Below are 25,757 nucleotides of genomic sequence, written 5' to 3'. Positions count from 1 at the left end.
TTATTTTTGTTAAAAGAGCCAGCAACTTACTCACACAAGGAAATATCTCTCCCTCTCCCAACCATGCTTTTTCAGAGAAACCTGAAGAGATTCCCGCAACTTTTCCCAGTTCTAACACTAATTGTTGCTCTAATTTTGCATGCCTGGAGGCAATGACCCACCCTCTAGAAGCTTTTAATCCCCTAGCACCTGGAGGCAAAGTGGGGGAAGAGGAATCCAGGCCTGAGTTCAAAATCAAGTCTGATTCAAATTGCTCTGGTCCCTCCCCTCCTCTCCAGACCCCACCCTCTACTCCTCCTATGGCCAAGCCCATTGCTTCCCCTGCCTGGGAAGTCCAGAGATCTGATGCGCATGCTCAACTTTCTGTAACTACATTTGCAGCTTCAGGCTCAGTCCTTCCCCAGCCTGGCTGTGCTTCTGAGACAACCTTAGAAAACCCTTTAAATTCCAGATATGCTCGTTTTGTTCATAATTTTGCTAACCTGCTTTTGTCTTTAATTAGTAATCTTATAAAGCATTTGTATGGTGAAAAGACTGACAGACAATATAGAGGGGTTAAAGAAGAAAAACTTAAGCCAAATAAGAATGACAATCATCAACATAGTTCAAGACTCCGCTTCTTTTGCCATGGAAGGGTATATATTTTACAGAAATGTAGAAGTAAGCAGCAAGGTATTGATATGAGTATTGGGGATTTTAGATATCGGAATCAAAAGTGTTCTAAATTCACTCAGATTATTAATAGTATCAGTTCAGAGGTTACATAGGATTTCTATGCTATTACATATACATTTTGAAATTAATGGTATGGGTTTATTTTCATAGAGATTTTAATGCTTTTGAGATTGTGTCTTATACTTAGTTTCTAAAACAAGGAGAATATTTGTAAAAGCTTTTTATAGACATGTGATCAAGTTTATATTTTATAATACTCTTATTGATATTAAGTTCATATTCATTTAGATTTCCTTAGTTTGAATTTCACTGTATTTTATTGTTCAATGTGTATTTTCTTCTATTCATTTGTCTATCTAATTTTGAAACATTGCAAGATGGTTTTGATTTTATTATACAATGTTAATTCTAGGAGTATTGTGCTCCCATATTCTGAGTTGTTTGTTTTTGTTATTTTTTCTCAACTGATTATTTGATCAAACTCTTTAAAGCATTTCCCTGGCAAATTGGTTGCCATGGCAAGTGTAAATTGATTCTAGAAGTATTATTTTTGATAAGCATATTCCCAAAAAAAAAAAAAGAGGGGAACATTTGTAAAAGTTTTCTTTGAGATTGTGTTGTGCTTTAACTTGTATTTAAATATGTTCAGATTTTTCAAAAAAGTAATTGTATACTAGTTAAAAAAAAGGGGTATTATTTGAAATTGTTGCATAATTATATATTGTGTTCTGAGTCAAGATGTATTCGCATTTTTTGCAATCATTTATTATCCTCAATTTTTAAATCCATATGAGACTTGGATTATGGGAACTTATCATTTAAGACACTAATTACCTTTATTCTGAGTTATCAGATGCCAGTTGGCCAAGGTGCCATCCAATCACAAGAGGAATACATGCAAGAGCAGACACTGAACTGTCACATGAGGGGAGACATGCATGAAGTCAAGGTATGGCCGAGGGAACGGCTTTTGACAAATGTTGAGGTTGGATTCTCTTGGTTTAATATTTTATTTTATTTTTCCCCACAATATTGTACAGATGGCTGGAAGTGTTCATCCCACCCATATCACTTTTACACCTGGCTTCTATGCTCCCTCCTATATGCCTGATGCCATGGACATCTTAATCCCATGGATCTGATTAAGTCTGACTCAGTTTCCTCCAATATGTTCGGTGGCATGGACATATATTCCATCCACCTATTTTAAGCCTGGCATACTGTATGGGCAGTACATATTGCTCAAGTGTGGGAATGCTCATATCCCATCATTTCTCTGTTCTTTTATGGTAACCCCCATAATTATCTCAGGTGTCATGATAAATACAGTGTTGAATTTGGCCTTGACACCTGTTACCAATTATATTAGATTTTTTTAATTTCTCATAATGGCATGAGGATAATTAGGCAGATGATGCAAAAAGTGATAAAACAAAGATAAAAATTATTTTAAAAAAATTAATATCACAGCAATTGTCTTCTCAATTACCCTCCATAAGGGGGGACTATAGTAATATTATAATTTTAAAGAATGTTTCAATTTTTGTTTTATTATATGTTTCATGTGTAACAACTAAGATTCTGAATTCCCTTAGACATGTTTTTGAGAACTTTCATTGTTTGATTTGATTATTGACAAAGCTATTTTAAAGTTGTGTTAAGCTCAATTTTGTAGGAAATTTTCCTGGCTGATTACCAGCATCCACACATCAACCCCTGAAGAGACTTCCATTCTACGACTACACCTAGAGGACATCTGAGAAAAGACTTTCAGAGACTTTAAATGAACAGTTTTGATTTGTTGTTTTTGTTGGTTTTTTTCTCTTTCTGTTATAATATACACCATCTGTAACATGTATTCTCTGCAGAGGCCCTCCCTTTGCAAGACTAATGTCAAAGCGTCGGTTCATGAGGACAAAAAAAAAAAATCGCCCCTCTGGACAAAACTTTCCTCTCTTCCTTTTCTATATTGTCGTTCACATATTATTAGTTAGCAATAGTTATTATATTCTTTTTACTGTTCCGTCAAGGAAACATTTTGTTTCTTGAGGAACAACAGGGGGGACTGTAACGATTGGAATAACGCCACCTGCTGGATACTTACTGTAGAGGAGTTCTGCCCATGAAGGGAAGGTCTTTGAGGGCAAGACCAGGAGTCAGGAAGTGACGCGGGCTAGTGGGAGGATGAAGGAAGAGACTGGCGCTCAGTCTCGGGCTCTTTCCTCCGGACTCTGGTGGAGAGCGGAGCTAGAAATGTGCTCTCCCTTTAATAGCTAGGAATTTAGGCCTTTTCTCTCTCTCTTTACCAAATTCTTATTCTCCTTAATAAATGCTTAAAAGTCTAACTCTTGCTAAAGCTTATAATTTATTGGCGACCACTCATTAGATATTTTAGACAGACTAGCTAGAATTTTAGCCCTTAACAGAAGTGCATTCTAGGCATTGGCGTTGGTCAGTGCAAAGGCTCAGAGATGGAAGGTGGAGTGACATATGAGGAAGAGAGAAAAGGCCAGTTTGACCAGATTTCAGAGTGCCAGAGGGGGAATGCTATCCAGTGGCATTGGAAAGATAGGCTGGGGCTAGATTGGTAGGGTTTTAACAACAAAACAGTGCAATTTATATTTTATCCTAAAAGAAAATTTGGTTGAACAAACATTGAATAAGCACTTCTAATTTGTGCAGAATACTATATTTAAGTTTGGGGGAAATACAAAGTTTAGATTAGTCATGATCCCTACTGTCACAGAACAGATAACTATTCCCCAAATAGTGCATGAAGATTAGAGAGTTGCAAAACAAAGTAAAAAGAAACGGTTATTATCAAATGGAGAAATTAGGGAAGGTTTTGTAGAGGGAAGGAGGTATGATGTTTGGGCTGGACTTTAAAGAATAGGTTCAACAGATGAAGTAGGAGAAGTCCATTTCTGGGAGATGGTATAGTGTTAACCAAAGTTCAGAAGCAGAAAAGCACAGGGACATGTTGTGGTCTTCCTTGGCTATAGCAGAGAGTATAAAGGGACTGTGGGAAGGAATAATTGGTGAGTTTATTTATCACCTTCCATGGACTGAATTAAGATCTCTGTGAAAATCACTCCCAATTCTATTCAGGCCTAATCTCATTCCTCAGCTCTAGTCCCACATACCAGTTGCCCACTGGACATTTTGAACTGGATACCCTGTAGGTATGTCAACAGGAGGTGGCATAATACAATGGAAAGACTGGAGTTAGAAGATGTATTGCTCAGGAGCCATAGAATCTGGCTTTGAATTCCAGGTGTGCTACTTATTACCTGTATGATGTAGGGCAAGACATTTCTGTTGGCCATGGCTTCCTCACCTGTAGAATGAGGATTTGTACTAGGTGGTTTTAGAGTCTCTTCTAGTTCTTAATCCATGATCCTAGGATCCTAGGTCCAAAACAGAACCCATTATCTTTTCCTGAGAACCCAGCTCTGTTCTGAACCTCTCTGTTTCTGTGCTGACTACCATCATCCCCTAGCCTTCCTTACACCTGTTCTTTGCCTTTGCATTTACTGTCTCCCAAGCCTCCCCTTGTCTTCTTAGAATCTCTGCCTTCCTTCAAGACTCTTATCCAGCGCTTTCTATACAACATGCTCTCCCTCCCCCATTATTTTGTACGTTTTGTTTATCAAATTCAAGATGTGTAGAATTCAACAGTCATGCTCATATGCATGATTTATCTATACCTGATACCTATGGATATGCAAATAAGCTCCTTAAAGAAAGGACCTGTTTGACTTTTGCCTTTGTATTTATCCCTAGCAACTAGGATGCTACCTAGTGCATAAATGATTACTAATGGAGTGATTCTAACCCATGTCCAAACTATAAACATAACCCCAATTCATATCACGTGTTCTTAATTCTTATATATTAACTAGTGTTACTTTTTGTATAAAACCCAGGCCTTCAATTGCAGTACACTTTCCAAAACCAAAGAGGAAACCATTTTCCTTTCTGACATGTTAATAACAAGAATAGAATGTTTATGGTTAAAGAGAAAATGTGTGTGTGTGTGTGTGTGTGTGTGTGTAATGTATGTGTGAAACACATTCTCTTAGTCATGGCTAAGATAATTACAAGTAATTTGCTAAAGAGTTCCAAAATAGTCTTTTTGTTTGTTTTTATTCTTTATGGTATGTTCTTTTTTTTCCAATTACATGTAAAGATAGTTTTCAGCATTCATTTGGGGGGGGGCGGGGCAATGAGGGTTAAGTGACTTGCCCAAAGTCACACAGCTAGTAAATGTCAAGTGTCTGAGGCCAGATTTGAACTCAGGTACTCCTGAATCCAGGGTGGCGCTTTATCCACTGTGCCACCGAGCTTCCCTGTCAGCATCCATTTTTATAAGATGTTGAGTTCTAAATTATTCTCCCTCCCTTCTTTCACCCCCCTCCACAATACAGCAACCAATCTGATATAGGTTATATGTGTACAATTATATTAAACATATTTCCACATTAGTCATGTTGTGAAAGAATCAAGACATAGGGAAAAACCTCAAAAAAGAAAAAAACAAAACAAGTGAAAGTAGTATGGTTCAATCTGCATTCAGATTCCACAATTCTTTTTCCGGATGTGGAAAGCATTTTCTATCATGAGTCCATTGGAATTCTCTTGGAACATTGTATTGCTGAGAAGAGCTAAGTCTATCACAGCCAGTCATCACATGATGTTGCTGTTACTGTGTGCAGAGTTCTCCTGGTTCTGCTCACTTCGCTCAGCATCAGTCTACTTAAGTCTTTCCAGGTTTTTCTGAAATCTGCCTGCTTGTCATCAAAATAATCTTTCTTAAAGAAGCCAAACAGTTCTTGGGGCAGCTAGGTGGCTCAGTGGATAGAGCACCGTCCCTGGAGTCAGGAGTACCTGGGTTCAAATCCGGCCTCAGACACTTAACACTTACTAGCTGTGTGACCCTGGGCAAGTCACTTAACCCCAATTGCCTCACTTTAAAAAAAAAAAAAAGCAGCCAAACACATAAAATGGCATCTCTGACAGATAACATTTTTTCCCCAGTCGACCTTTTTTTTTTTTTTTTGGTGAGGCAATTGGGGTTAAGTGACTTGCCTAGGGTCACACGGCTAGTAATTGTTAAGTGTCTGAGACCGGATCTGAACTCAGGTCCTCCTGAATCCAGGGCCGGTGCTCTATCCACTGCGCCACCTAGCTGCCCCCCAAGTCGACTTTTAAGACACCTTCATCATTATATTAATTTCAACCTACCTTGTAAATTAGTAATAATAAAACTTAATTTAAGTCTTCATATTAGTAATTTCTGTTACAATTTCAAAGATAAACTACCATAATGAAAAAACAATCATAAGAAATAATTTAAAAATCATACTTAATCTTCACTTCAAGGATCTCTCTACTTTTGAAGTTCAGTCTTTTCTATTTATTTCTTATAGAAATTATTGTGGAAGGATTGTTAGCCAAGGATTTACAATCATGTTTCTATTAAAAGCTAAATTTTTAAAAATACATAGGACTGGTTATGCCTCTTTGGGAATTCCAACTAATGCATGAGACATAGATTTTCAAAGCAGCTACTCAGGTTGTCATTATTCCAAACATTCAGCAGAATAACTTAGGAGAGATATATAGGTATTTTTTTCTTAGATAGAGGCCAGACAAAAGTAGTTGTGATGCACACTATTAAAATTTGACTGAGAAATTATAGTATAAAAAAGTTTCAGAATCAGTGTCACATTTGGATTCAATTTCAGTATCAATCTATCTTTCCTCTCTTGAGGAATAAAAGATAGAATAAATATGACACATTGAGATTGATTATATAATTTGTGGTTAATAGAGGTCCCATGTTTCATCTTTTCTCCCATCCATTTTCAATCTCTACATTTGTTGTCCCTCTCCAAGGCAATAAAATTTTTCTCTTAAGTTCTTATCCTCTTTTCCTTAATAAGTACTAGCTTACAAAAGATACTTAGGTATCTACTACCAGCTTTAAAGAACTCATGTAGATAATGATTGATCTACTCTTAAAAGACTTTTAAGTATTATTAATAGCCATTTCCATTGTTCTTTTGAAATTATGGCTTGACAGAAGTCCAAAATACATTTATGTAAGACATTCAAATATAAAAATTGAATTAATTATTTTACATTATTTTAGATTGCTGAAAATTAATATATGCAAAGCAAAATTGGCCTCAACTTTAAACTGACAACTGATGTTATTCCCTGCCTTCCATAATTTGCTTCACTTTGTTATATACACAACAAAGACAGGAGTAGTGATGAGGTAAAATAAAATGTTAGCATTAATCATGAATCCTTTTTATGTCAAGACAATTTGTGGAATTCTGTGGGAAGTGAATTTGATAAACGTCATTCTTATAAAATCATGTTTCCCACAATTGATATTTAGGGAAACAATTATGCACATTCCCTAGTTACTTCACTTATGACTAAAAAATCGCCACTAATACAACATTAGATTTTTGTATGTTGGCAACAAGAATACTGAACAAATGGGAATTGCAGGCATCTTTTAAAATCATTGACCCTTATGAATATATTACTGTTCTCAAGGGAGAGGTAGGTGGTGCACAAATTTCCACTTCCCTAGTGCATTTGTGTGGGAATATTCTAACCTAGTATAATCCAAATTTTAATTGTCCAGGAGTTTTAATAAAATTATGCCTGGTGATTTTAATAGAAATGTGACAGCTAACATTTGAAATAACTTTGATATTAGTAAAACATTAGATAACTCTTTGTAAACCTTAAACCATTATACAGATGTGAGTGACTATTGTTATTATTGTTACACCACTTTGGAAAATCACTTAGCTTTTACTGTTGTTTTTAACTATTTCTCTGTATTTGCATACTGGCATACTTTTTTCTTTTAATGGGCAACATAGTTTAATGGAAAGAGCAATGGAATTGAAGTCAGAAAACCTGGTTCAAGCCTGCATTCCTCCACTTACCTTGGGCAAATCACTTAATTTTTCTGAATCTCAGTTTCCTCATTTGTAGAATGGAAATAATACTTACACTACTTCTTAAGCAGATTTGTAGTAATCAAATAACAAGTACAAAAGCATTTAGTAACTATAAAGCAATATATCTTTTATGTTTTTAAGGAAAGAAGTATAGAAGGAAAATGTTATATTTTCTGATTAATTTTTAACATTCTTATTTGTGCTTTTTCTGCTATAGATTACTTTTTTTTCCAAAGCGTTTTGTTTGTTTGTTTTTTTTAGGGGGGGGGAAACAATGGGGGTTAAGTGACTTGCCCAGGGTCACACAGCCAGTAAGTATCAAGTGTCTGAGGCCGGATTTGAACTCAGGTCCTCCTGAATCCAGGGCTGGTGCTTTATCCACTGTGCCACCTATCTTCCCCTTGCTATAGATTACTTTTTTTTTTTGTGGAGCAATGGGGGTTAAGTGACTTGCCCAGGGTCACACAGCCAGTAAGTGTCAAGTGTCTGAGGTCGGATTTGAACTCAGGAACTCCTGAATCCAGGGCCGGTGCTTTATCCACTGAGCCACCTAGCTGCCCCTATAGATTACTTTTTATTTCTTATTGATGAAATAAATGTTCCAAGACTTCTACTAAAGCGATTCAAAACCATTCAGTCAATTTGTTGCTCCTGAAGTAAACTTTCGCCTATTTCTTTTTAATGTAGCATTGTCTGCTTTTATTTGTTTCAAAAGATATTCTATTTTTTAAAATAACAAACATTTTTATTTATAGTTTTTAGTGCCAAATTTTATCCCTCCTTCCTTCCCTCTCCTTCCCTTCCCCCTCCCTGAGGCTTAGGTAAGCAATCATATATATTATACATCTGCAATTTTATAAAAATTACCATATTAGTCATATTGTACAAGAAAACTTGAATAACAGAAAAAAATGAAAGTGAAAATAGCATGATTCATTGTGTGTTCACTCAATATCAGTTCTTTCTTTGGAGGTAGATAGTATGCTTCATCATTAGTCCTTTGGGATTATCATGGATCATTGTATTGCTGAGAATAGTTGTCATTCACAGTTCTTCATCAGACAATATTGTTGTGCACAACATTCTCTTGTTTCTGCTCACTTCACTATACATCACTTCATACAAGTCTTTCCAGGCTTTTCTGAAACCATCCTGCTTGTCATTTCTTATAGCACAATGACATTCCGTCGCCATCATATACCACAGCTTTGTTTAGCCATTCTCCAGTTGATGGGCATTCCTTTGATTCCCAATTCATAGCCCCCATAAAAAGAGCTGCTATAAATATTTTTGTACTAATAGATCTTTTTCCTCTTTTGGGGTATGTCTTTGGGATATAAACCTTTCACTGGTATTGCTAGATCAAAGGATATACACAGTTCTGTAGCCTTTGGCTATACTTCCAAATTGCTCTCCAGAATGGTTGGATCTTTTCACAACTCCACCAACAGTGGATTAGCATCCCAGTTTTCCCACATCCTCTCCAACATCCAATATTTTCCTTTTTTGTTATGTTTGCCACTCTAATAAGTGTGAGGTGATACCTCAGAGTTGGTTTAATTTGCATTTCTCTGATCAGTAGTGATCTAAGAGCATTTTTTCATATGATTATAGATTGCTTTTATTTAAAAAGTGAAATGTTGTTTGTGGTTTGGGGCATCACATTTTAGGCAGAATATTATGCCAGAGAAGAGAACAATCAGGATGGAAAAGGATCTTGAGTTCATGCCATATCATCAACAGTTGAAATAACTAGGGGTATTTATTTAACTAGGAGAAGAAAAGGCTAGAGTCAAGTAGACAAAAGTTGGTCACATGGAAGAGGAATTTGACTTGTTCTGCTTATGAATAGGATCCTAGGGCTAGAGCTAGAAGGCACCTTAGAAAAGGTTATCTAGTCTAAATCCTTCATTTTAGAGTTAAAGAAACTAAAGATCAAAAAGGTTAAGTGATTTGTTGAAAGTCATATAGATGTGGAACCAGGATTTATATTTTGGTCCTGTGAATCCTAAATTCAACAGTCCAAGCTAAGAATTCCTTTCACTGCACCACATTGTTTCTCTCCACAGGTCATAGCTAGGAGCAGTGGGTAGAAGTTGTAGAAAGTCAAATTCAGTCTTGAAGTATAGAAAAACTTCTTAATAATTACAACTATCTGAAAAGGGAATGCTACTGAAAGTGGTGGGCTCCCCTTTACTATAGGAGCGGGGAGCATCAAGCAAATGCAAGCAAACTGTTATGTTACAGAGGGGATCATTTTCCATTTATGGGTTGGTCTGGATGACCTCTGCCGTCTGTCCCTCCCAACTCCAAGGCTCTGTGATTCCGTATAAAAGGAAAAGAACAATATGATGATGATTGTTTTTCAAAATTTGGTTATTTTTAAATACGTTTAATTTCATTTATAGAGGGCCCCAAGAATTTTCTGTTAATATTATGTGTTTTTAGAGTTATCCCCTCTTATTAGAATGAATTATATGGAAAACTGTTGTTGTTGTTTGTCCTTCATTTTTGAAGAGGACCAATGACATAATGGGGTGATGTCTTGACTTGTTTGTGAATTGGATTTAAGTGAGGAAGATTTTTGCAAAGTCATCAGCCTCTCTCTTTTTCATTGTCACTGAAGTCCAGTGGCAACACAAAAGTCAGGACAGCTGGCGATTCCCAAGAATACAGTAGATGAAAGTGCCTGATCCAACTCTAAGGTCTCCGTAGCATGTGCGAATTGGAATGGCACCCCCTGCTGGGAAAGATATTGCAGGGAAGCTCCGCCATGAGAAAGCATGTGATTTAGAAACCATGTGACTTTAGCGTCCAGAAGTTGCCCAGCGTCTAGAAGTTACATCTATAGAACCACCTGTTAATTGCGTCAATCAGTGTTACCAACCAATTAGCTTGGAGCTGCGTGTGTGGATGGCCCTGTTTCCTGTATCGCAGGAGGATTCAGGAAGAAGCCCCTGAGGAGGGGTCTCTCGTGGGTTGGAGACTTTGGCTTGGGAGCAGGGAAAGGAGATTGGGGAGAGAGCAGGCATATCTAATTTTTTATCCACATGTTTCTCTTTACTAACTCCTAATATATTTAATAAATACTTAAAAGTCTAAACTCATGCTAAAACTTCTAATTTAAGGTGACCACTCATTAGATTTTAGTAGATTTTAGACATCATAGCTAGAATTTTAGCCCCTTACAAGCGCCTGCTTCAGCGACCTTCATGACTATTGGAACAAATTGTACTTATCTGCCCATTCTGCTTGGAAAGTCTTCACATGCTTGGGATAGACACTCCCCAACTTATCAATAGGTTTGAGGCCTGTCAATTACCCTCAATATGATTTAGTCCAAGTACTGAGATGATTTTAGCTGGGTGTGCCTGCTTCACATTCTATAGCTTCTTGCATCCATCGGTGAAAGTTGGGTGACAGGGGGATACCAAAGATAGATGACCAGCCCTGAAAAGGGCTCAGGAAACCCTCACGTCAGAGATACTAGTCTTCTTGTAATACCCTATAACCCCCTCGCCCCTGGGGAAAAATGGAAAGATGAAAAAACTAATCAAAGGGCAACAGTATTTTTCTTTACAAAAAGTATGTTTTAATCTTATCATCCACATTTATATTATTCTTTGCTTCATATTTTTTTCACAACTCAGAAATGCTGGTGGTAATTTTTAAAAAAGAATTTAGCATCTTGGAATATAGAGCATAAGAAACAATGATTTGTTCTTGTTATTTCTACGAAATCCATTATTACAGTATGTGATGATTTATTACGTATCATTTAGTCAAGTCTGTTTTATAGTCAACATTTGTAATTATATTAACTTTCAATAACTATGAATATTTAACATTTTGAAGCCATCTTTTCAATATGTAGTTGATGAACACAAAGTAACTTTGTGGGATTTTCATCTTCTGCATGTTTTTGGGAAACTTTAAATATTCAACCATATTTTAATAGTTCACTTTTAGCACTAGATATGTGTTAAACCCCAAATCTGTCATATCCTTTGGTCTAGAGATGTCTAAATCCAGAATTTGTAGAGCAGAATTTAGACTATGCAGACCAAATAGAGTATATTGGGTCTATATGTTATATGTAATATTTGATATGAAGTATAATTTATTTACCAAGTTAATTCTTCCACATAATTCCTATAAGAACCTAACTTAAAACTGTGTACTTCAAAACCAGAAATGCTCTTTGATATAAGTGTAAAGATTCTTAAATTTGATTTTCATTCCATCTTGAGTCTCCTTTTTCTAGTATTGAAAATAATTGTATTTTTAAATACTCAAGTGTCTTCAATAATATTTAAGAGGATTTATAATGTGTTCTCAACTTTGACACCATGTTAAAACTACTCAATTAGAGTGGTGAAAAACTTTGGCGAATATATTTTTCCCTGTCATTCGCTTCACTTGATATTGATGATTAGAGTTATTAAGCATAGTTATTTCTGTTATATCTTTTATGAAATTTTATATAATCTTGCGAATGTGTAGAAGCAGCACATTTTTGGACATTGTTGCTTTTATAGCAGCATTTTCTTTTACTAAATCAAAAATTTTATAGTCAACAAACAATCAGCATTGTGGATCTTATATTTTATACACATTTGAATCGTGTGTGACATTAAAAATGTTTTCTACTGTCACTTGTGAAAGCTTGCTATTTCCCTTCTAATATAGTCTTATCTGTAATGTCTTCGATGTATGTAGATCATTCCCCAAATTTTTTTTATTTAGATGGGACAGTAGGCATATGAGCTATTGATATTTTCTTGGTTGCATTTTTTTTTTTTTTGGTAATCATAAGGGCCAAGGTTTTTGTTTTTGTTTTTGTTTTTTTCCATGTATTTATCTTCCCCATATTTCAGGTACTTTGAGATTTGAGAATTGATACCTAAATGCACTCAAAATTATGTTGCTTCCAGCATGGATTTCCTCTGTGTTCTTGGTCTGATCTAGCAGCTTTTTAAATCTTTCTTTTGTTCAGATCTTTTTCTCATTTCTCCTAATAAGTATATCCAAGATTGGGATTTTAGAATATAAATGTGGTAATTGCATTGATATTAATGATAAAAAGAGTTCATCTTATAAAACTTTGTAGATTTTATCCATCTTTTACCTGTCTTTCCTCCATTTTCATCTCTAAATGCCTTTGGGATAAATGCCTTAGTCTAGTCTCTTGCCAAACTTTCTTCAAACTGCTTTTTTCATTCTACTGCTTCTCTATTTTAAGAGATGAATCTTTCACCATCCTTCTCCATAAGATTTTACAAATGAGTTTATATTCTAAACTGTGAAAGCCCTTAGCTGCTATATATCTGTTTGTCAAATCAAGTCATAGGTTTGTTAACTAAGTAAGTTTTTAGGCTTCTTGGATTTCCTTGGTACTATAATTGATTTTCATTGTTAAATTACATTGATGTATATAAAATCATTGTAATGCATGGCAGTACCTTTCCTCTATTTCGTGTGTATGTGACTTGCTTAAATGACTTAGATTAGAGTTAATTCAGTGCCATCTATTATTCTCATTTCTATTCTTCTAGCTTTGTATTAATTTTAATCTCTCACAAGTTGGAGGTCCTCTTGTACATAGTCAACTGTTTAAGGAATGAGCCTCACATCAGGAATAAGTCATTCTTTGTGTGTTAAAGTATCATCATACTGGGCTTTTTTTTCTTTTCCTTTTTATTAATGCTATTGGGTGTATGGTATATTCAGAACCCTCTGATTCTTTTCTTCAAGAAAACATTCTCGATGTATAGATTTGAAGCTTCTGTGTAATATGTAAGTCTGATTTCTCTTGTTCCTTACTCCTGAATCCTATTTTCTGACATATTTTTCACCATCCTTACCTATTTCCATCTTTGCTTAGAAATTACCGAGTATCAGAATTTATTGTGATTTAATTTGGAGGATCTGTTGAGTTCTTTGTGGAATTTCTCTACACCTTCATCCTCTGTTAACAAATTTTGGTGAGTTAACTGCAATTATTTCTTAGTGATCTTTTTGCAAATGCCATCATCTAGTATGAGATAACCAGATGTCCTGTGAAGTGATGTTTCTTGTTGCCTTTAGATGTGTGATCAAATCAACTCCTAATTTCCTTTCCAGAGAGAACTCACAAGCCACACTTTAATTTATTTGCAACATTTTTATGATGTCTAGCCAAGAAAAATGTCAAGATTAATACAATTCACTTCATCTTGTAGTCATGTATGTTGGGCAAGATCTCGCACTTTCAGCACCATTTGCTAAATTATTGTTTATAAATGGTCTAAAAACTGAGTCTCAGAGTTTTTTTCTCCTTTTATTCTACTCTACCACTATCACTGCAAGAGCTGCTTTCTATTTTCCTTTTTTTTTTTTTTTGTGGATTATCATGGCCAATAAATTCGTCACTAAATATCCAGCCTACTAATAATGAACTTCTCTTATTTATCTATGCCTGTTCTCAAGAAATTGAGCCCATTGTTGGGACCATACTTGAAACCTTTTCAGCATGGTAGAACCTATAATACCTTGTATACCACTGGCATAGCTTTTGAGTAAAACCCATGTTTATTTCCATACTAGGGTGACATATCAGAATAAGGATTTGTAGAGGGATTATTTGTAGATGATTAGTTCCTTAGATGTTTGTGAATGACATACTGAGTGCATTGAGCCTGGGACACTGCAGAGATTCCTAAATGAGATCCCTAATAATTTTGGCCTAACTAGCCACTCAAAGAAAACCACGTAAATGAAGAGTGATTGCTGTCTAGCATATACTATGCAGTTGAATGGACATCTCATAGAATTCATCCACTAGTAGATTGATCTTTGAATAAACAATAAGTTGTACCCAGAATTGAACAAAAGGAAGAGGATACTTTATAAATTGCCCTTAAGTTTTGCATTCCTTAGCCTCCAACACATTCTATACAATGAAGATGTTGGTTAACATATTTTACTGAAAGATTTAGAAATCTAATATTTACTTTTGTCATGCTATGTAGAAAGTAGTTTCTTTTTGTCTTCCTATGTTACTTAATATAACTCATGCTTTCCTTGACCTTTTATAGAATGGCAATTCCATTCATATATGGAAAGATACTAGAATAAAATCAGTCAAGTAGAGTATTAGTGTAAAGTAAGTAACATTACTATGTAAAAAGCAAATCAGGACAAACTAATGTAATTTCCTTTTGTGTTAGGATGGCAGGTACCATCTGTAAACTAAAGGAGAAAAGGTAAATGTTATTTGTCTTTAGTAATTTTTTATCCTTTGCCATATCACAGATGAAATTTAACAAAAAGGTAAACTGAGGCACTTTCCCACACAAGATAACATTAATTGTCAGGGCATGCTGCCTGCCAATAAAAAGTAAATGGCTTGCCTTCGTTTATGCTAAAGACCCTAGCAGATGCACAACTCCCCTTTCATAGGTTTTGGGGAGTGCAGAACAAAGAACAGAACAGGGAAGGTGACATCATAGGGTTATGGCCAATATGATTGGTTATACAGCTGAGTTATAGGGAACAACATGATTGGTTGGAAGTTTGATAATGGGGGTTAGCAACAACCTCTTCCTTCCTTGTGATTAAGAAATGTTCATTACTTGATTCTACCCTATATCCTTGAAGAATAGTTTGGTGATATAAATATATTAGGCCTGACTCTCTCATGTGCATACTCAAAAGCAATTAATTGTAAATAGGATAAATAAGAAAATGATACAAAATTCCTGTTGATCATTTCAGTCACATGACATTCTTGTTGACAAAGTTGGGAAAAATTATCTCAATCGTTCTTTGAATGAATCGCTCCTGCTGGCTGGTCTTTCTGGTCAGACTCAAATGAGAAACTCAGGATGAAAATAATTAGGGACAAGTTCAATGTCATTAAATTATCACCCATATTATACTGGCTCCATCATAAAAAGAAATCCAGTGGTTATAAGTGACCACAATTAAACACAAAGCATAAATATAGTGTCTTTCTGAATAAAACCATTGTGATACTATAATGTATTACATGTATGAGGCAGTAGTTAATCCTTCTGCTATACTCTTCATCACTATTTTGTCCTAACTGAAAAGAATGTTGAAAGGATGTTGAAAAGGCAACAACAACAAAAATAGATAACGACAATGGTTTCCAGCCTTTTCAAGTATGAGGATCACTTTTTTAACATCAAAAATTTTTGCAGACTTCCACTTGATAGTAAATATCCTGCTAATTGAGAAAATACATAACAAAAAGCTATTATGAATTCGGTAATGCTCTTAGATGAATTTGTATTTTATTCATTAACAACCACATCTGTTTCATTTGAAAAAGTCATCATATGTGCATGACATTATTTTTTTCCACCTATAAGAACTATGTTTGGGTTTTTTGGGTTTTTTTTGATTTACAGATGGACTCATGGACCCCTTGCAATAACTATCTAGCCCCGAGGAAACCACAGCCCACGTACTGGGGCCCATTGATTATAAAGGGATAGAAAAGAGATGAGAAAAAGTTAAAAGAATTGATGTCTACTGATATGTTTTGTTTTGACATAACTAAAAGTTCCTAAGAAATAACCTCAATCTCCCTTCAGAGTACATTACCCCCCCAAAACTTTGTATTAAATTATTAGCAGACAGGGTATGTCACTTAATTTTCTCATTATATACTAACATTGGCTTTTGTAGTTAACCAGTTTTTATGTCTCAGTATTGATTTTATTTGTATACTTAGAGCTATTGTGTATATAATTCTTTTCACTTTGCCCTTTTCACTCTGCATCATTTCATACGTCTTCCCATGTTTCCAAAGAATTATCTTTATCTTTGTTATGCCTTATAAAAAAAGTAATATTACATCACATTTGTATTCTATAATTTGCTCCCACATTGATGGGCACATAAATTGTTTGCAGCTTTTTGTTATCACAAATTATGTTGTAGGGGGCAGCTAGGTGGCACAGTGGATAGAGCACAGGCCCTGGAGTCAGGAGTACCTGAGTTCAAATCCGGCCTCAGACACTTAACACTTACTAGCTGTGTGACTCTGGGCAAGTCACTTAACCCCAACTGCCTCACAAAAAAACAAACAAATTATGTTGCCATGAATTTTTTGTGCTTCTCAGTCTCATTGCTGTCACTAATGCCCTTGAGATATTATCTGTTTACTATCATTTACTAGACTTTTCATTTTTTTGTGTTAGGAGACTCTGGTTTTACTGTTTCCTTTTCTTATTGTCAGTTGTCATTTCTGGCAGTTGACAGTCTTGTGTGCCCCCACCTCTTTAATAGCCTTCTTCTCTACAGAAAAGAGTTTTTCCTGCTTGCTTTTGCCTAAAGACATTAAGGAAAATTTTAGATTTTTCCATACTTGGAACACATCAAGAGGAGAACAGAACTGGATATTTAAGACATTTACCTACCTTACAGCATGGAACTAGAATAACCTCTCAAGGTCTCTTCTAATTTTCATTATTTATGATTCTGTAAAATCCACCATGGTGTAGTCAAAAATATTTTCTTAAATGTGTTATTTGTTAAGTCATTTAGACTGTGATGAGGAAGAAGCCTGGTAGAGTGGAAAAAATGTTAGGCTTGGAGCAAAAAAAAAAAAAAAAAAAAACAACAAACCTGAGTCCAGATCTCAGCTCTAACTGCATTGTGACCAGTCAAGTATATAATCACACAGTCTGTGAGTAAGATGAGACCTCAGATATCATTTTTCTACCTTTTACTGAAACAGAAATCTTATCTTTAACATCTACAACAACAAATCAATTTCACAAGTACAGGATGGAAACTGTGCACAGGCAGTAATGGGTCATTCAGTAATAAGTCAGCATGAATTTATTAGAGGTGTCAGTTGTTATTATGTGCCATAACACTGTGTTCTTCCTGGGCTTACCACTCCAGGAGGTAGTGTTCATGCTGTCTTTCACCTGCCCAAGACCGTATATGTTTTATCTAACCAGTCAATCTTATACAACTTTCCTACAGACAAGATACCAGGACCATTTTGCTTCAGGATAACGTTTTCATCAGCAAATCTCTCCATATTGCCACCAGTGTCATTGTGGCATGCTTCAGTTTTGCAACCCATCCATTCGTTGATCTCACCATTTAGGTGTACGTCTGTTCCTATCCTGACCTTCCCCTTCTTTTCCCAGAACAAAACACTCCTCCCCTGTATGTTCACTACTCCTTTATATAAGTTGTCTTCCCCTCTTAGAAAGTAAGCTCCTTAAGGAAAGAAATTCAAATATATTTTCTCTCTCGCGCTCTCTCTCTCTCTCTCTCTCTCTCTCTCTCTCTCTCTCTCTCTCTCTCTCTCGCTCTCTCTCTCTCTCTCTCTCTCTGTCTCTCTCTCTCTCTCTCTCCCTCTCTCTCTCTCCCCGCCCCAGTCTTTTCATCCCTGTCTCCTTCCTTCTCTCTGTTTAGCACACTGCTTGGCACATAAACACTTAAGTGCATTTGCATGCATTCATTTATATGAAGTCACCATACTGGCTAGTGAAGCCAGGAATGATTCTGTAATAGGAGCAGCCTTTGTAACCAGTTCTTGTTTTGTTTTGTTTTTTGTTTTTGTCATTAGTGCCCAGACTTTTCTGTTTTCTTTTAGACCCTTATCAGCAAAACCACAGAGTTGGTATGTTGTTGCAGTTAACTGTCAACAGTGATGTCTAAAAAACATAGTGGGAATGACCATGGATTAATGATGGGTCAGGCAAAGTTTGGGGGTCCATGTGGCAATGTCTGCAAGCTCCCTCCTCCCACTATTTCCGTCTTATTAGATTCAGCTTGTTGTGACATATTTTTATTCTGACTATTTTCTAATATACGGTTGCTATGCTTCCCAACTTCATACTATCTGCAGATCAGATAAGCAGGCCAACCATGCCATTGGGAGAAAAATGTGTTAAACAGAACCAGGACTAAGCACAGATCCCTGGAACCCCTTACTAGAGAACTTTGGGGATCATAGGGCCCATAAATTTAGAGCTGAAAGAAATCTAAGAGGACATCCTAGTCTAACTCCCTCATTTTTCAGATGAAGAAATTAAAGCTCAGAAAGGTAGTAAATGAGAGTTTGACAGATTTGAACCTAATATCTCTGACTCGTTAGTTCTATTTCCACTGTACTATACTGTTTCCAAGTTCTTTCAATTCCTTAATCTACTCTTTGGGTCCAATTATTCAACCAGTTCTAAATTTACATAATTGTACTTTTCATCTAGCCCATGTCTGTCCACTGTGTTCACAGAGATAGAGTGTGATACTTTTTCAAATGCTTTATTAAAATTCAGGTACATTATCATTTCTTCCCTTTGAAAATGGTCATAGACTATCATTTCCTAATACATTTAATCATCTTGCTGGGAATGAAAGTAAACCCCCTTTTGTTTTGTTTTGTTTTTTGGGGTTTTGGTGGGGCAATGAGGGTTAAATGACTTGCCCAGGGTCACACAGGTAGTAAGTGTCAAGTGTCTGAGGCTGGATTTGAATTCAGGTCCTCCTGAATCCAGGGCCAGTGCTTTATCCACTGCACCACCTAGCTGCCCAGTAAACCCCCTTTTTTGAAAATCAGAGTATTTTTCTACCCTCAGGACTATGGCAACTCTTATCTCTACATAATTTTTTAAAGAGATTATGAGGGATTTTTCAGGAATTATATCCTGAATATCAATATCCTGTAATATACTTGGTTTACTTCTTTTAACCTAAATTCTTGAGGATATCGGGTCAGCTGTCTTACCATCTCTTCATTTATCTTAAGTTCAACTCAGTTGATTGTTTTTGTTTATTCTTTTCCAGTTCAAAATCCTTCAAGATCATTCTCCTTGGTAGAGAATTCATTTCATTTCACTAAGCCTTTATTAAGTACTTACAATGCGCTAGACATTCTGCTAGATTCTGAGGATACAAAACTAAAATACAGTTCCTGCCCTCAGAGCTTACATTCTACTTGCACATAGTAACGTGTACACAGTACATGTTTAGAAGTAAATATGGCATAACTACAAACCTGGAATTAAAGGTATTTGATGCACGAGCACAGGGTCAATGTTCCCTCTTTATGGTTGATCATTATGTGAACCATCTCCAGCTTCCTTCAACAACTTTTTGTCTCTGAGTAGTTCATTGGGATCTTAAAGAGACCAAGTCCAGTATGCTGGCTCTCGTTTCACAGCATGCTTTTGTTTCTCATGATCCATTTCTTTGAGGTGAGCTATTTTCTAAGATTGGACCCAGCTGCTGGTATGTAGAATCTTATCAAGGATTGTCTCATTTTTTGTTTTTTGTTGTTTTTTTTTTTTCATTGCTGATAGTTGTATATTATAAACCATTTGGGTCTTGTGACAGAGATCTAAGTCCACAAAAGACTTGGGTCCAAAGTACTATATCTTGTCTGTACATAGTATTCTGCATATTGTCTCCCTCATTAGAATATGAGCTCTTTGAAGACAGGGTCTATTTTGGTCTTTGTATCCTCAGTGCTTAGCAAAGTAATTGGCATGTAGTAAGTACTTAATAAATGTTTGTCAACTGACTGATTTAGTAATTATTGTATATTACACATTAACTTCTCTTAACTGAGTTATTCATTTTGGGGTCTTTTATTAATTGGGATAGCACTTTAGACTACACACTTCTCCTTTTCCTTCTTATTAGAATTATCTGTGTTTATGTTATCAGAATTTCATTCCTGAGAGTCTCTCGCCTTCCCTGAGTCAATTTCCACTTGAAATTTTAGACCATAGGTCACTACTTATCCTTTCTCTGAACCTTTGAAATCTCTTTTCCTGAAACCTAGGCTGTACTTCAGACTATACTTATCTTTCCTGATCTTTTGTGAATCCTAAGATAGAATGGACAGTAGCTCCTGAGGTCCTCTTCCCTTCTACTTCAGCAACTAGTTCTTTCTTGTTGGCTGGATTTAATTCAAAATAGCATTTTCCTTTGTTGCTTTCTCTGATTTTTGAAGAATGAAACCATTAAAGTTGTGATCCTCAGTTTTCTCAGCTGTAGAATGGCAATAATAATTCCTGTTACCAGCTCCCTGGCTGGTTGTAAGGAAAAATGTTTTGTAGACCTTTGTGGCATTTAAAATTATATGTGGTCGCCTTATTTCTGTCCCAAGTTTAGGGAAAATTAGCTGGGGTTTCTAATATATTTGTTACTTATAAATTAGAAGCTTTAGCACCAGTTTGGGGCATTAAGCATTTATTAAAGCATACTATATATTAGTAAAGAGAGAACACTTGGCTCAGAAAGTTAAGAAAGCCTATATAGCCTAGGAGAGATAAGAGCTTAGCCTGGCCTCCTTCCTTCTCCAAATCCCCCCCTCCCCCCCCCCCACACATACATACAAGCCCATCTGAGACTGTGTCTGTCTGTGGAAGCTTCCTCCGGGTCCAGAGGAGAGGGAGCCCTTCCACACTGCTCAAAGCTAATCGGCTAGCGTCATTCAAGTCTATTGGTTCACTGGACTTGAGGGTGGTCCATGAGCAGAATGTGCCGAGGTCAGAGTTCAGAGAACACACCACCTGAGGGCCAGGCCTTCAGGTAGGTTTAAGTTAACTCCAAGTGAGTCAATCAGCAAAGTCAATCCAATCAATCTTTTTTTTTTTTTTTTAGTGAGGCAAGTGGGGTTAAGTGACTTGCCCAGGGTCACACAGCTAGTAAGTGTTAAGTGTCTGAGGCCGGATTTGAACTCAGGTATTCCTGACTCCAGGGCTGGTGCTCTATCCACTGCGCCACCTAGCTGACCCGATCCAATCAATCTTAATATAATCCCCTGGAGGGGGGGCCTCTGGGTGTCCCAAAACACATTATTTTCTCACACCTTCAAGTGCTGTATAAATGTGACTTGATATTGGTCAGGTTCTTTCAATCTATTTTTTTTAATGCTTGATAAAGTAGCAAAAAATGTATATAACTTCAAGGGATACAGAAAGAGGTAGACATATTGAAAAACACGTTTTTTAAATATAAACTTGAGTCAAAAAAGTTAAGAAATGTGAACATTCATGTTCACTCATGATTAGAAAAATATCAGATCTCTACTATTCCTAATATGCCGCATGAAACCATGCTTTGTTATTATGGTAGTCAGCTATTAGATTTGCTTTTTGTAATTTGGTTTCAGAATTGTTTATGAATTTTCTGCACATAAAAACAACCTTATCTATAAAATGTCACTTGACTCCCATATTTTCTTTCCTCAGCTTCATAATCAGCACTTATTGATTAGTGAAAAACAGCGCATAACCCAATGGGAAGATTTCATGAAAGAGCAAAGCAACAAACAAGCTGCAGTGGATGAAGAGCACAAAAAGGCCACAGAACGCCTTAAAGAACAATATGCTGAGATGGAGAAAGATCTAGCTAAATATTCATCTTTTTAAGAACTTTATAGCAACAATACAAAAACTCTTCTTTCCACTGTGCCAAGAAAAAGAAAAATCACCAGACTGACTTGTCCTCTGTTATAAACTTAGCAATATGTTTTGGTGGTAATGTTATATCAATGAGCTGATAAATAAAGATAAAAATTTTTGGTAGAGTTCATTATAAAAAGAAAAGAGTCCTATTATATGCCTCTAAGTTTAAGTGCCTCTGTATAATTATTTAGGTGGGGGAATAGGAGGAGGAATGAAATGAATTGATTCTTAGGCCATCAGAATTTGCATTCTCTCCATGCTCAGTGATAGATAAGAAAATGGGAAATATAGAAGAATTCTGAGCCTATGAAAGATAATCTAATCCATTCTCATACATGAGAGTTAGTTCTGGATTATTATACTCTTTTAGACAATGTATACAACTAATTACCAGTTATCCCCAAACTTTCAGAAGGGGAGTGCATATTATTCTTAAGTGAGTAATGTTCACCAACTACTAGCCTTGAAGCAGAGCTTGGAGTAAAGGAAAATCAAAGCAGTTTGTTAACTGCTTACTTTAGGTTATTGGTGTGAACTGTGCGTTCACATCATGGCCACATAGTCCAGGGGACTAAGACATCAAGATTCTCTCTTAGAAAAACTAGTGGCCTTTTACTATGTAAGATTTTGAACTTTTGGGGGCAGCTAGGTGGCGCAGTGGATAGAGCACTGGCCCTGGATTCAGGAGGACTTGAGTTCAAATCCCGTCTCAGACACTTGACACTTACTAGCTGTGTGATCCTGGGCAAGTCACTTAACCCTCATTGCCCTGCCAAAAAAAAAAAAATTGAACTTTCAAAATTTGTTTAAAAAGTAAACCAAAAATCTGGGTTATGGATTTTACCCTGTTCAAAAATCATGATCTTACTCATAGTATTTTACCTCATTATATGCCTGTTTTGCAGGGGATTAAGCTTTTTACGTTAAATAGTATCCACACATTTTATAGCCATTTGAGTAATCAGTCCCTCTGGGACTGTATACGTATTCTGGCTCTGGAAGAACCAAAAGTGTTGGCTCACATGACAAAAAGGCCATGTTAGATATCAAGATGTTTTTAGTGATAATGTGTATTCTCATAAGCAAATGTATTATGGTATAAAATGTACCTATCATCACTGTGATTTTTAAAAATATGCATTTAACAATCTTACCTGGAAAATGTCAGTTTTATTTATTTAGTCTTTGGAAATCAAGAAGAAATAAAATGCAGTAATGACTGGAGGATATATATGGCAAGTGAATCCTACAGCATGGATAAATATTTAAAATTATATTATAACTGCTATGCAGTGGAAAAGGGAACAAGAAAAAAATATCCAACTCTTTGTTATCTCAGTGTTATGACTACATAAAATCGACAATGGTTGCCTGTGTAAATTTATGGCTTAGTGTCAAAGCTCCATTCTTGGCAGCATGTTGAAAATGTGATTAAAGTTAGTAGAGGAGACAGAATAAGTATTTGAGATTTCTTTCAATAACACTGAACTTCAGCCAACTTTCTGTGTCCGCTACCGTAAGCCTGACAGGTTCATCAATCATCCTGTGGTACATGGAGTAAAAAGAGTCCTTGCCGACAGTAAGGCATGTTGGAATTTTGTTAATTCTCTTTAGTGGATGGAAAAAAAAAAAAAAACCCATAGCTCTAAAATATCCCACACATGAGAAGTAAGGAAAGCTTTAAATAAAAATCCCTTTTTGAATGGAAAGAGATTTCTGGAATGTCTTTAAATGCAACTACACCCAGCAATGAATGGATGTTGTAACTAAAAAATTAGGTCTATGTGCTTTATCAAGAATAGACTTTAAAACATCATTGCCTGACTGGAGTCCAATTTTTCTTTTCGCTTATGTTCAAGCTCAGTTGAAATAAGCTTACTCTACCTTATACAAGCTCCAGGAAAAACTTCTAATCTAAAATCATTTGACAAGAATTATTAACATTCAGGATTAAAATGCAAAACTTTTTTTTTTTTGGTAACAACTCCTAATTGTATCTCTTTTTCATTAGAATTCAATGCTGGATGATGATTTCTGGTAGTGAACACCATCCCTTCTATTGCCCAGAATAACCAAATCACTTTTGGTCTATACTATAGACAAGTAACAGGATAACAACAATAAAAAGTTCCAATAATTTGTCTCAGATTTGTTAAAAAAAAAAAAAGACATGAGTTACTATACAAAAACATAACTTCTGATGTCTTTTGTTGTAGTAAATAAAATGAAGGTTTAATAAAAACTACTGAAGAATTACCTTCTGTCTTAAAACACATCACTGTGCTATACTACTAACTATATACATGTTTATATATTTAAAAGGCTAATGCTTTATGTATTATATCAAACAGTTTCTAGTTTTATTACCATTGGTACGTAGGTGAAGAAGAAGTGGAACAGGGCAGCGCTGTATTCTTCCCACCCATGTGCTTTACAATTTTGGATGCTTTCCAGGTTCTTTAGGTTATCATTGTGGTTTGTGGAAATGTGACTTCCAAATAATATGGATAAAGATCATAGATTTAGAACTAGAAGAGACTTCAGAGGCAATCTAGTATAACAGCCTCATTTGCAAATGAGGAAACTGAGTCCAGAAAGAGTGTTTTACATACAACCAATAAATGACAGAGGCAGGGTTTGATATGAATATATAGTTTCTATATCAGTAAACTAAAGTGCTATAAATACTTGGGTATCATAAGTACCAAAAGGAATTCTCTGCTTCTAGAAGGACACTAATTTTGCATATAAGAAGGTCTCCCTCTACCCTCTGAAGCATTTTAGAAGAGTTTGAGCTTGTACCAGGAACCCTAGACAACTTGGGGTCAGGGTTGTTTATTTTTGTCTCAGGAGGAAAGGTGCAAGTAAAATATTTCAAAACAAATTTAAAAGTTCAGTCAAATATCTGGGGACATTATAATGGATATTTATCTGATGCTTTGCTGAGTTCTTCAGAAGACATGCAAGCATGTCACAGTTTTGCAACAGCATTGTTATGAATCAAAGCATGTATCAATTATTATTCCCATTGTAAAATTGTAGTCATTGAAATATTAAAAATTTGTGACCCAGGGCTATGAATGTGCCATTGCTAAATTGGGAAATAGAAGCTAGATTCATTAATATAATTCTTTTTTTAAATCATAAAAGTATTTTATTATTTTCCAGTTACATGTAAAGATAGTTTTTGACATTTATTTTTATAAGATTTCTAGTTCCAAATTTTTCTCCCCCCTCCTTTCCTTCCAGAAAGCAATCTGACAAATGTTATATATGTACAATCACATTAAACATATTTCTGCATTAGTCTCAATATCTTTAGAATCCACCTTCACTAGAAACCTGAGGGCACCATTAGACTGGGCCTTGCTACCATGATATATATTCATAATGATAATCCAGAGAAGCAGGATATTAAAGAGCCAGCCTCTGAATCAGGAAGAACTGAATTCTAGTCCTGACTCTGGCACATAATTAATATACTTCTACTGTATATACTCCTCTTTTTCTTCCACAGTTACTGAATACCATGATGTTTTTAATGACACAACTAGCACCATCAGCAAAACTATATATAGATCTTTGCATGGATTAAAATGTTCACTTTGTAATGGAAGATCCTTTAGAACTATTCCAAAGACAGAGT

The 25,757-nt window shown here is 35.7% G+C and overlaps 1 protein-coding gene across 1 annotated transcript in view; it reads left to right on the top strand.

Moving 5' to 3' along the window:
* The window catches only part of BLOC1S5 (biogenesis of lysosomal organelles complex 1 subunit 5), a 61,771-nt gene extending 36,274 nt beyond the window's left edge, over positions 1–25,497 (top strand). Inside the window, exon 5 of the mRNA XM_043978065.1 lies at positions 21,896–25,497. Coding sequence (XP_043834000.1) covers positions 21,896–22,075 — 180 coding nt within the window. The 3' untranslated portion in view covers positions 22,076–25,497. The remainder of the gene's footprint in view (positions 1–21,895) is intronic.
* The last annotated feature ends 260 nt before the right edge of the window (positions 25,498–25,757 follow it).

The sequence above is a fragment of the Dromiciops gliroides genome, chromosome 1 (assembly GCF_019393635.1).
Source record: "Dromiciops gliroides isolate mDroGli1 chromosome 1, mDroGli1.pri, whole genome shotgun sequence".
Lineage (NCBI taxonomy): Eukaryota > Metazoa > Chordata > Mammalia > Microbiotheria > Microbiotheriidae > Dromiciops > Dromiciops gliroides.
Note: the sequence above shows the minus strand (reverse complement) of the source record. Positions and strands in the feature narration are given on the sequence as shown.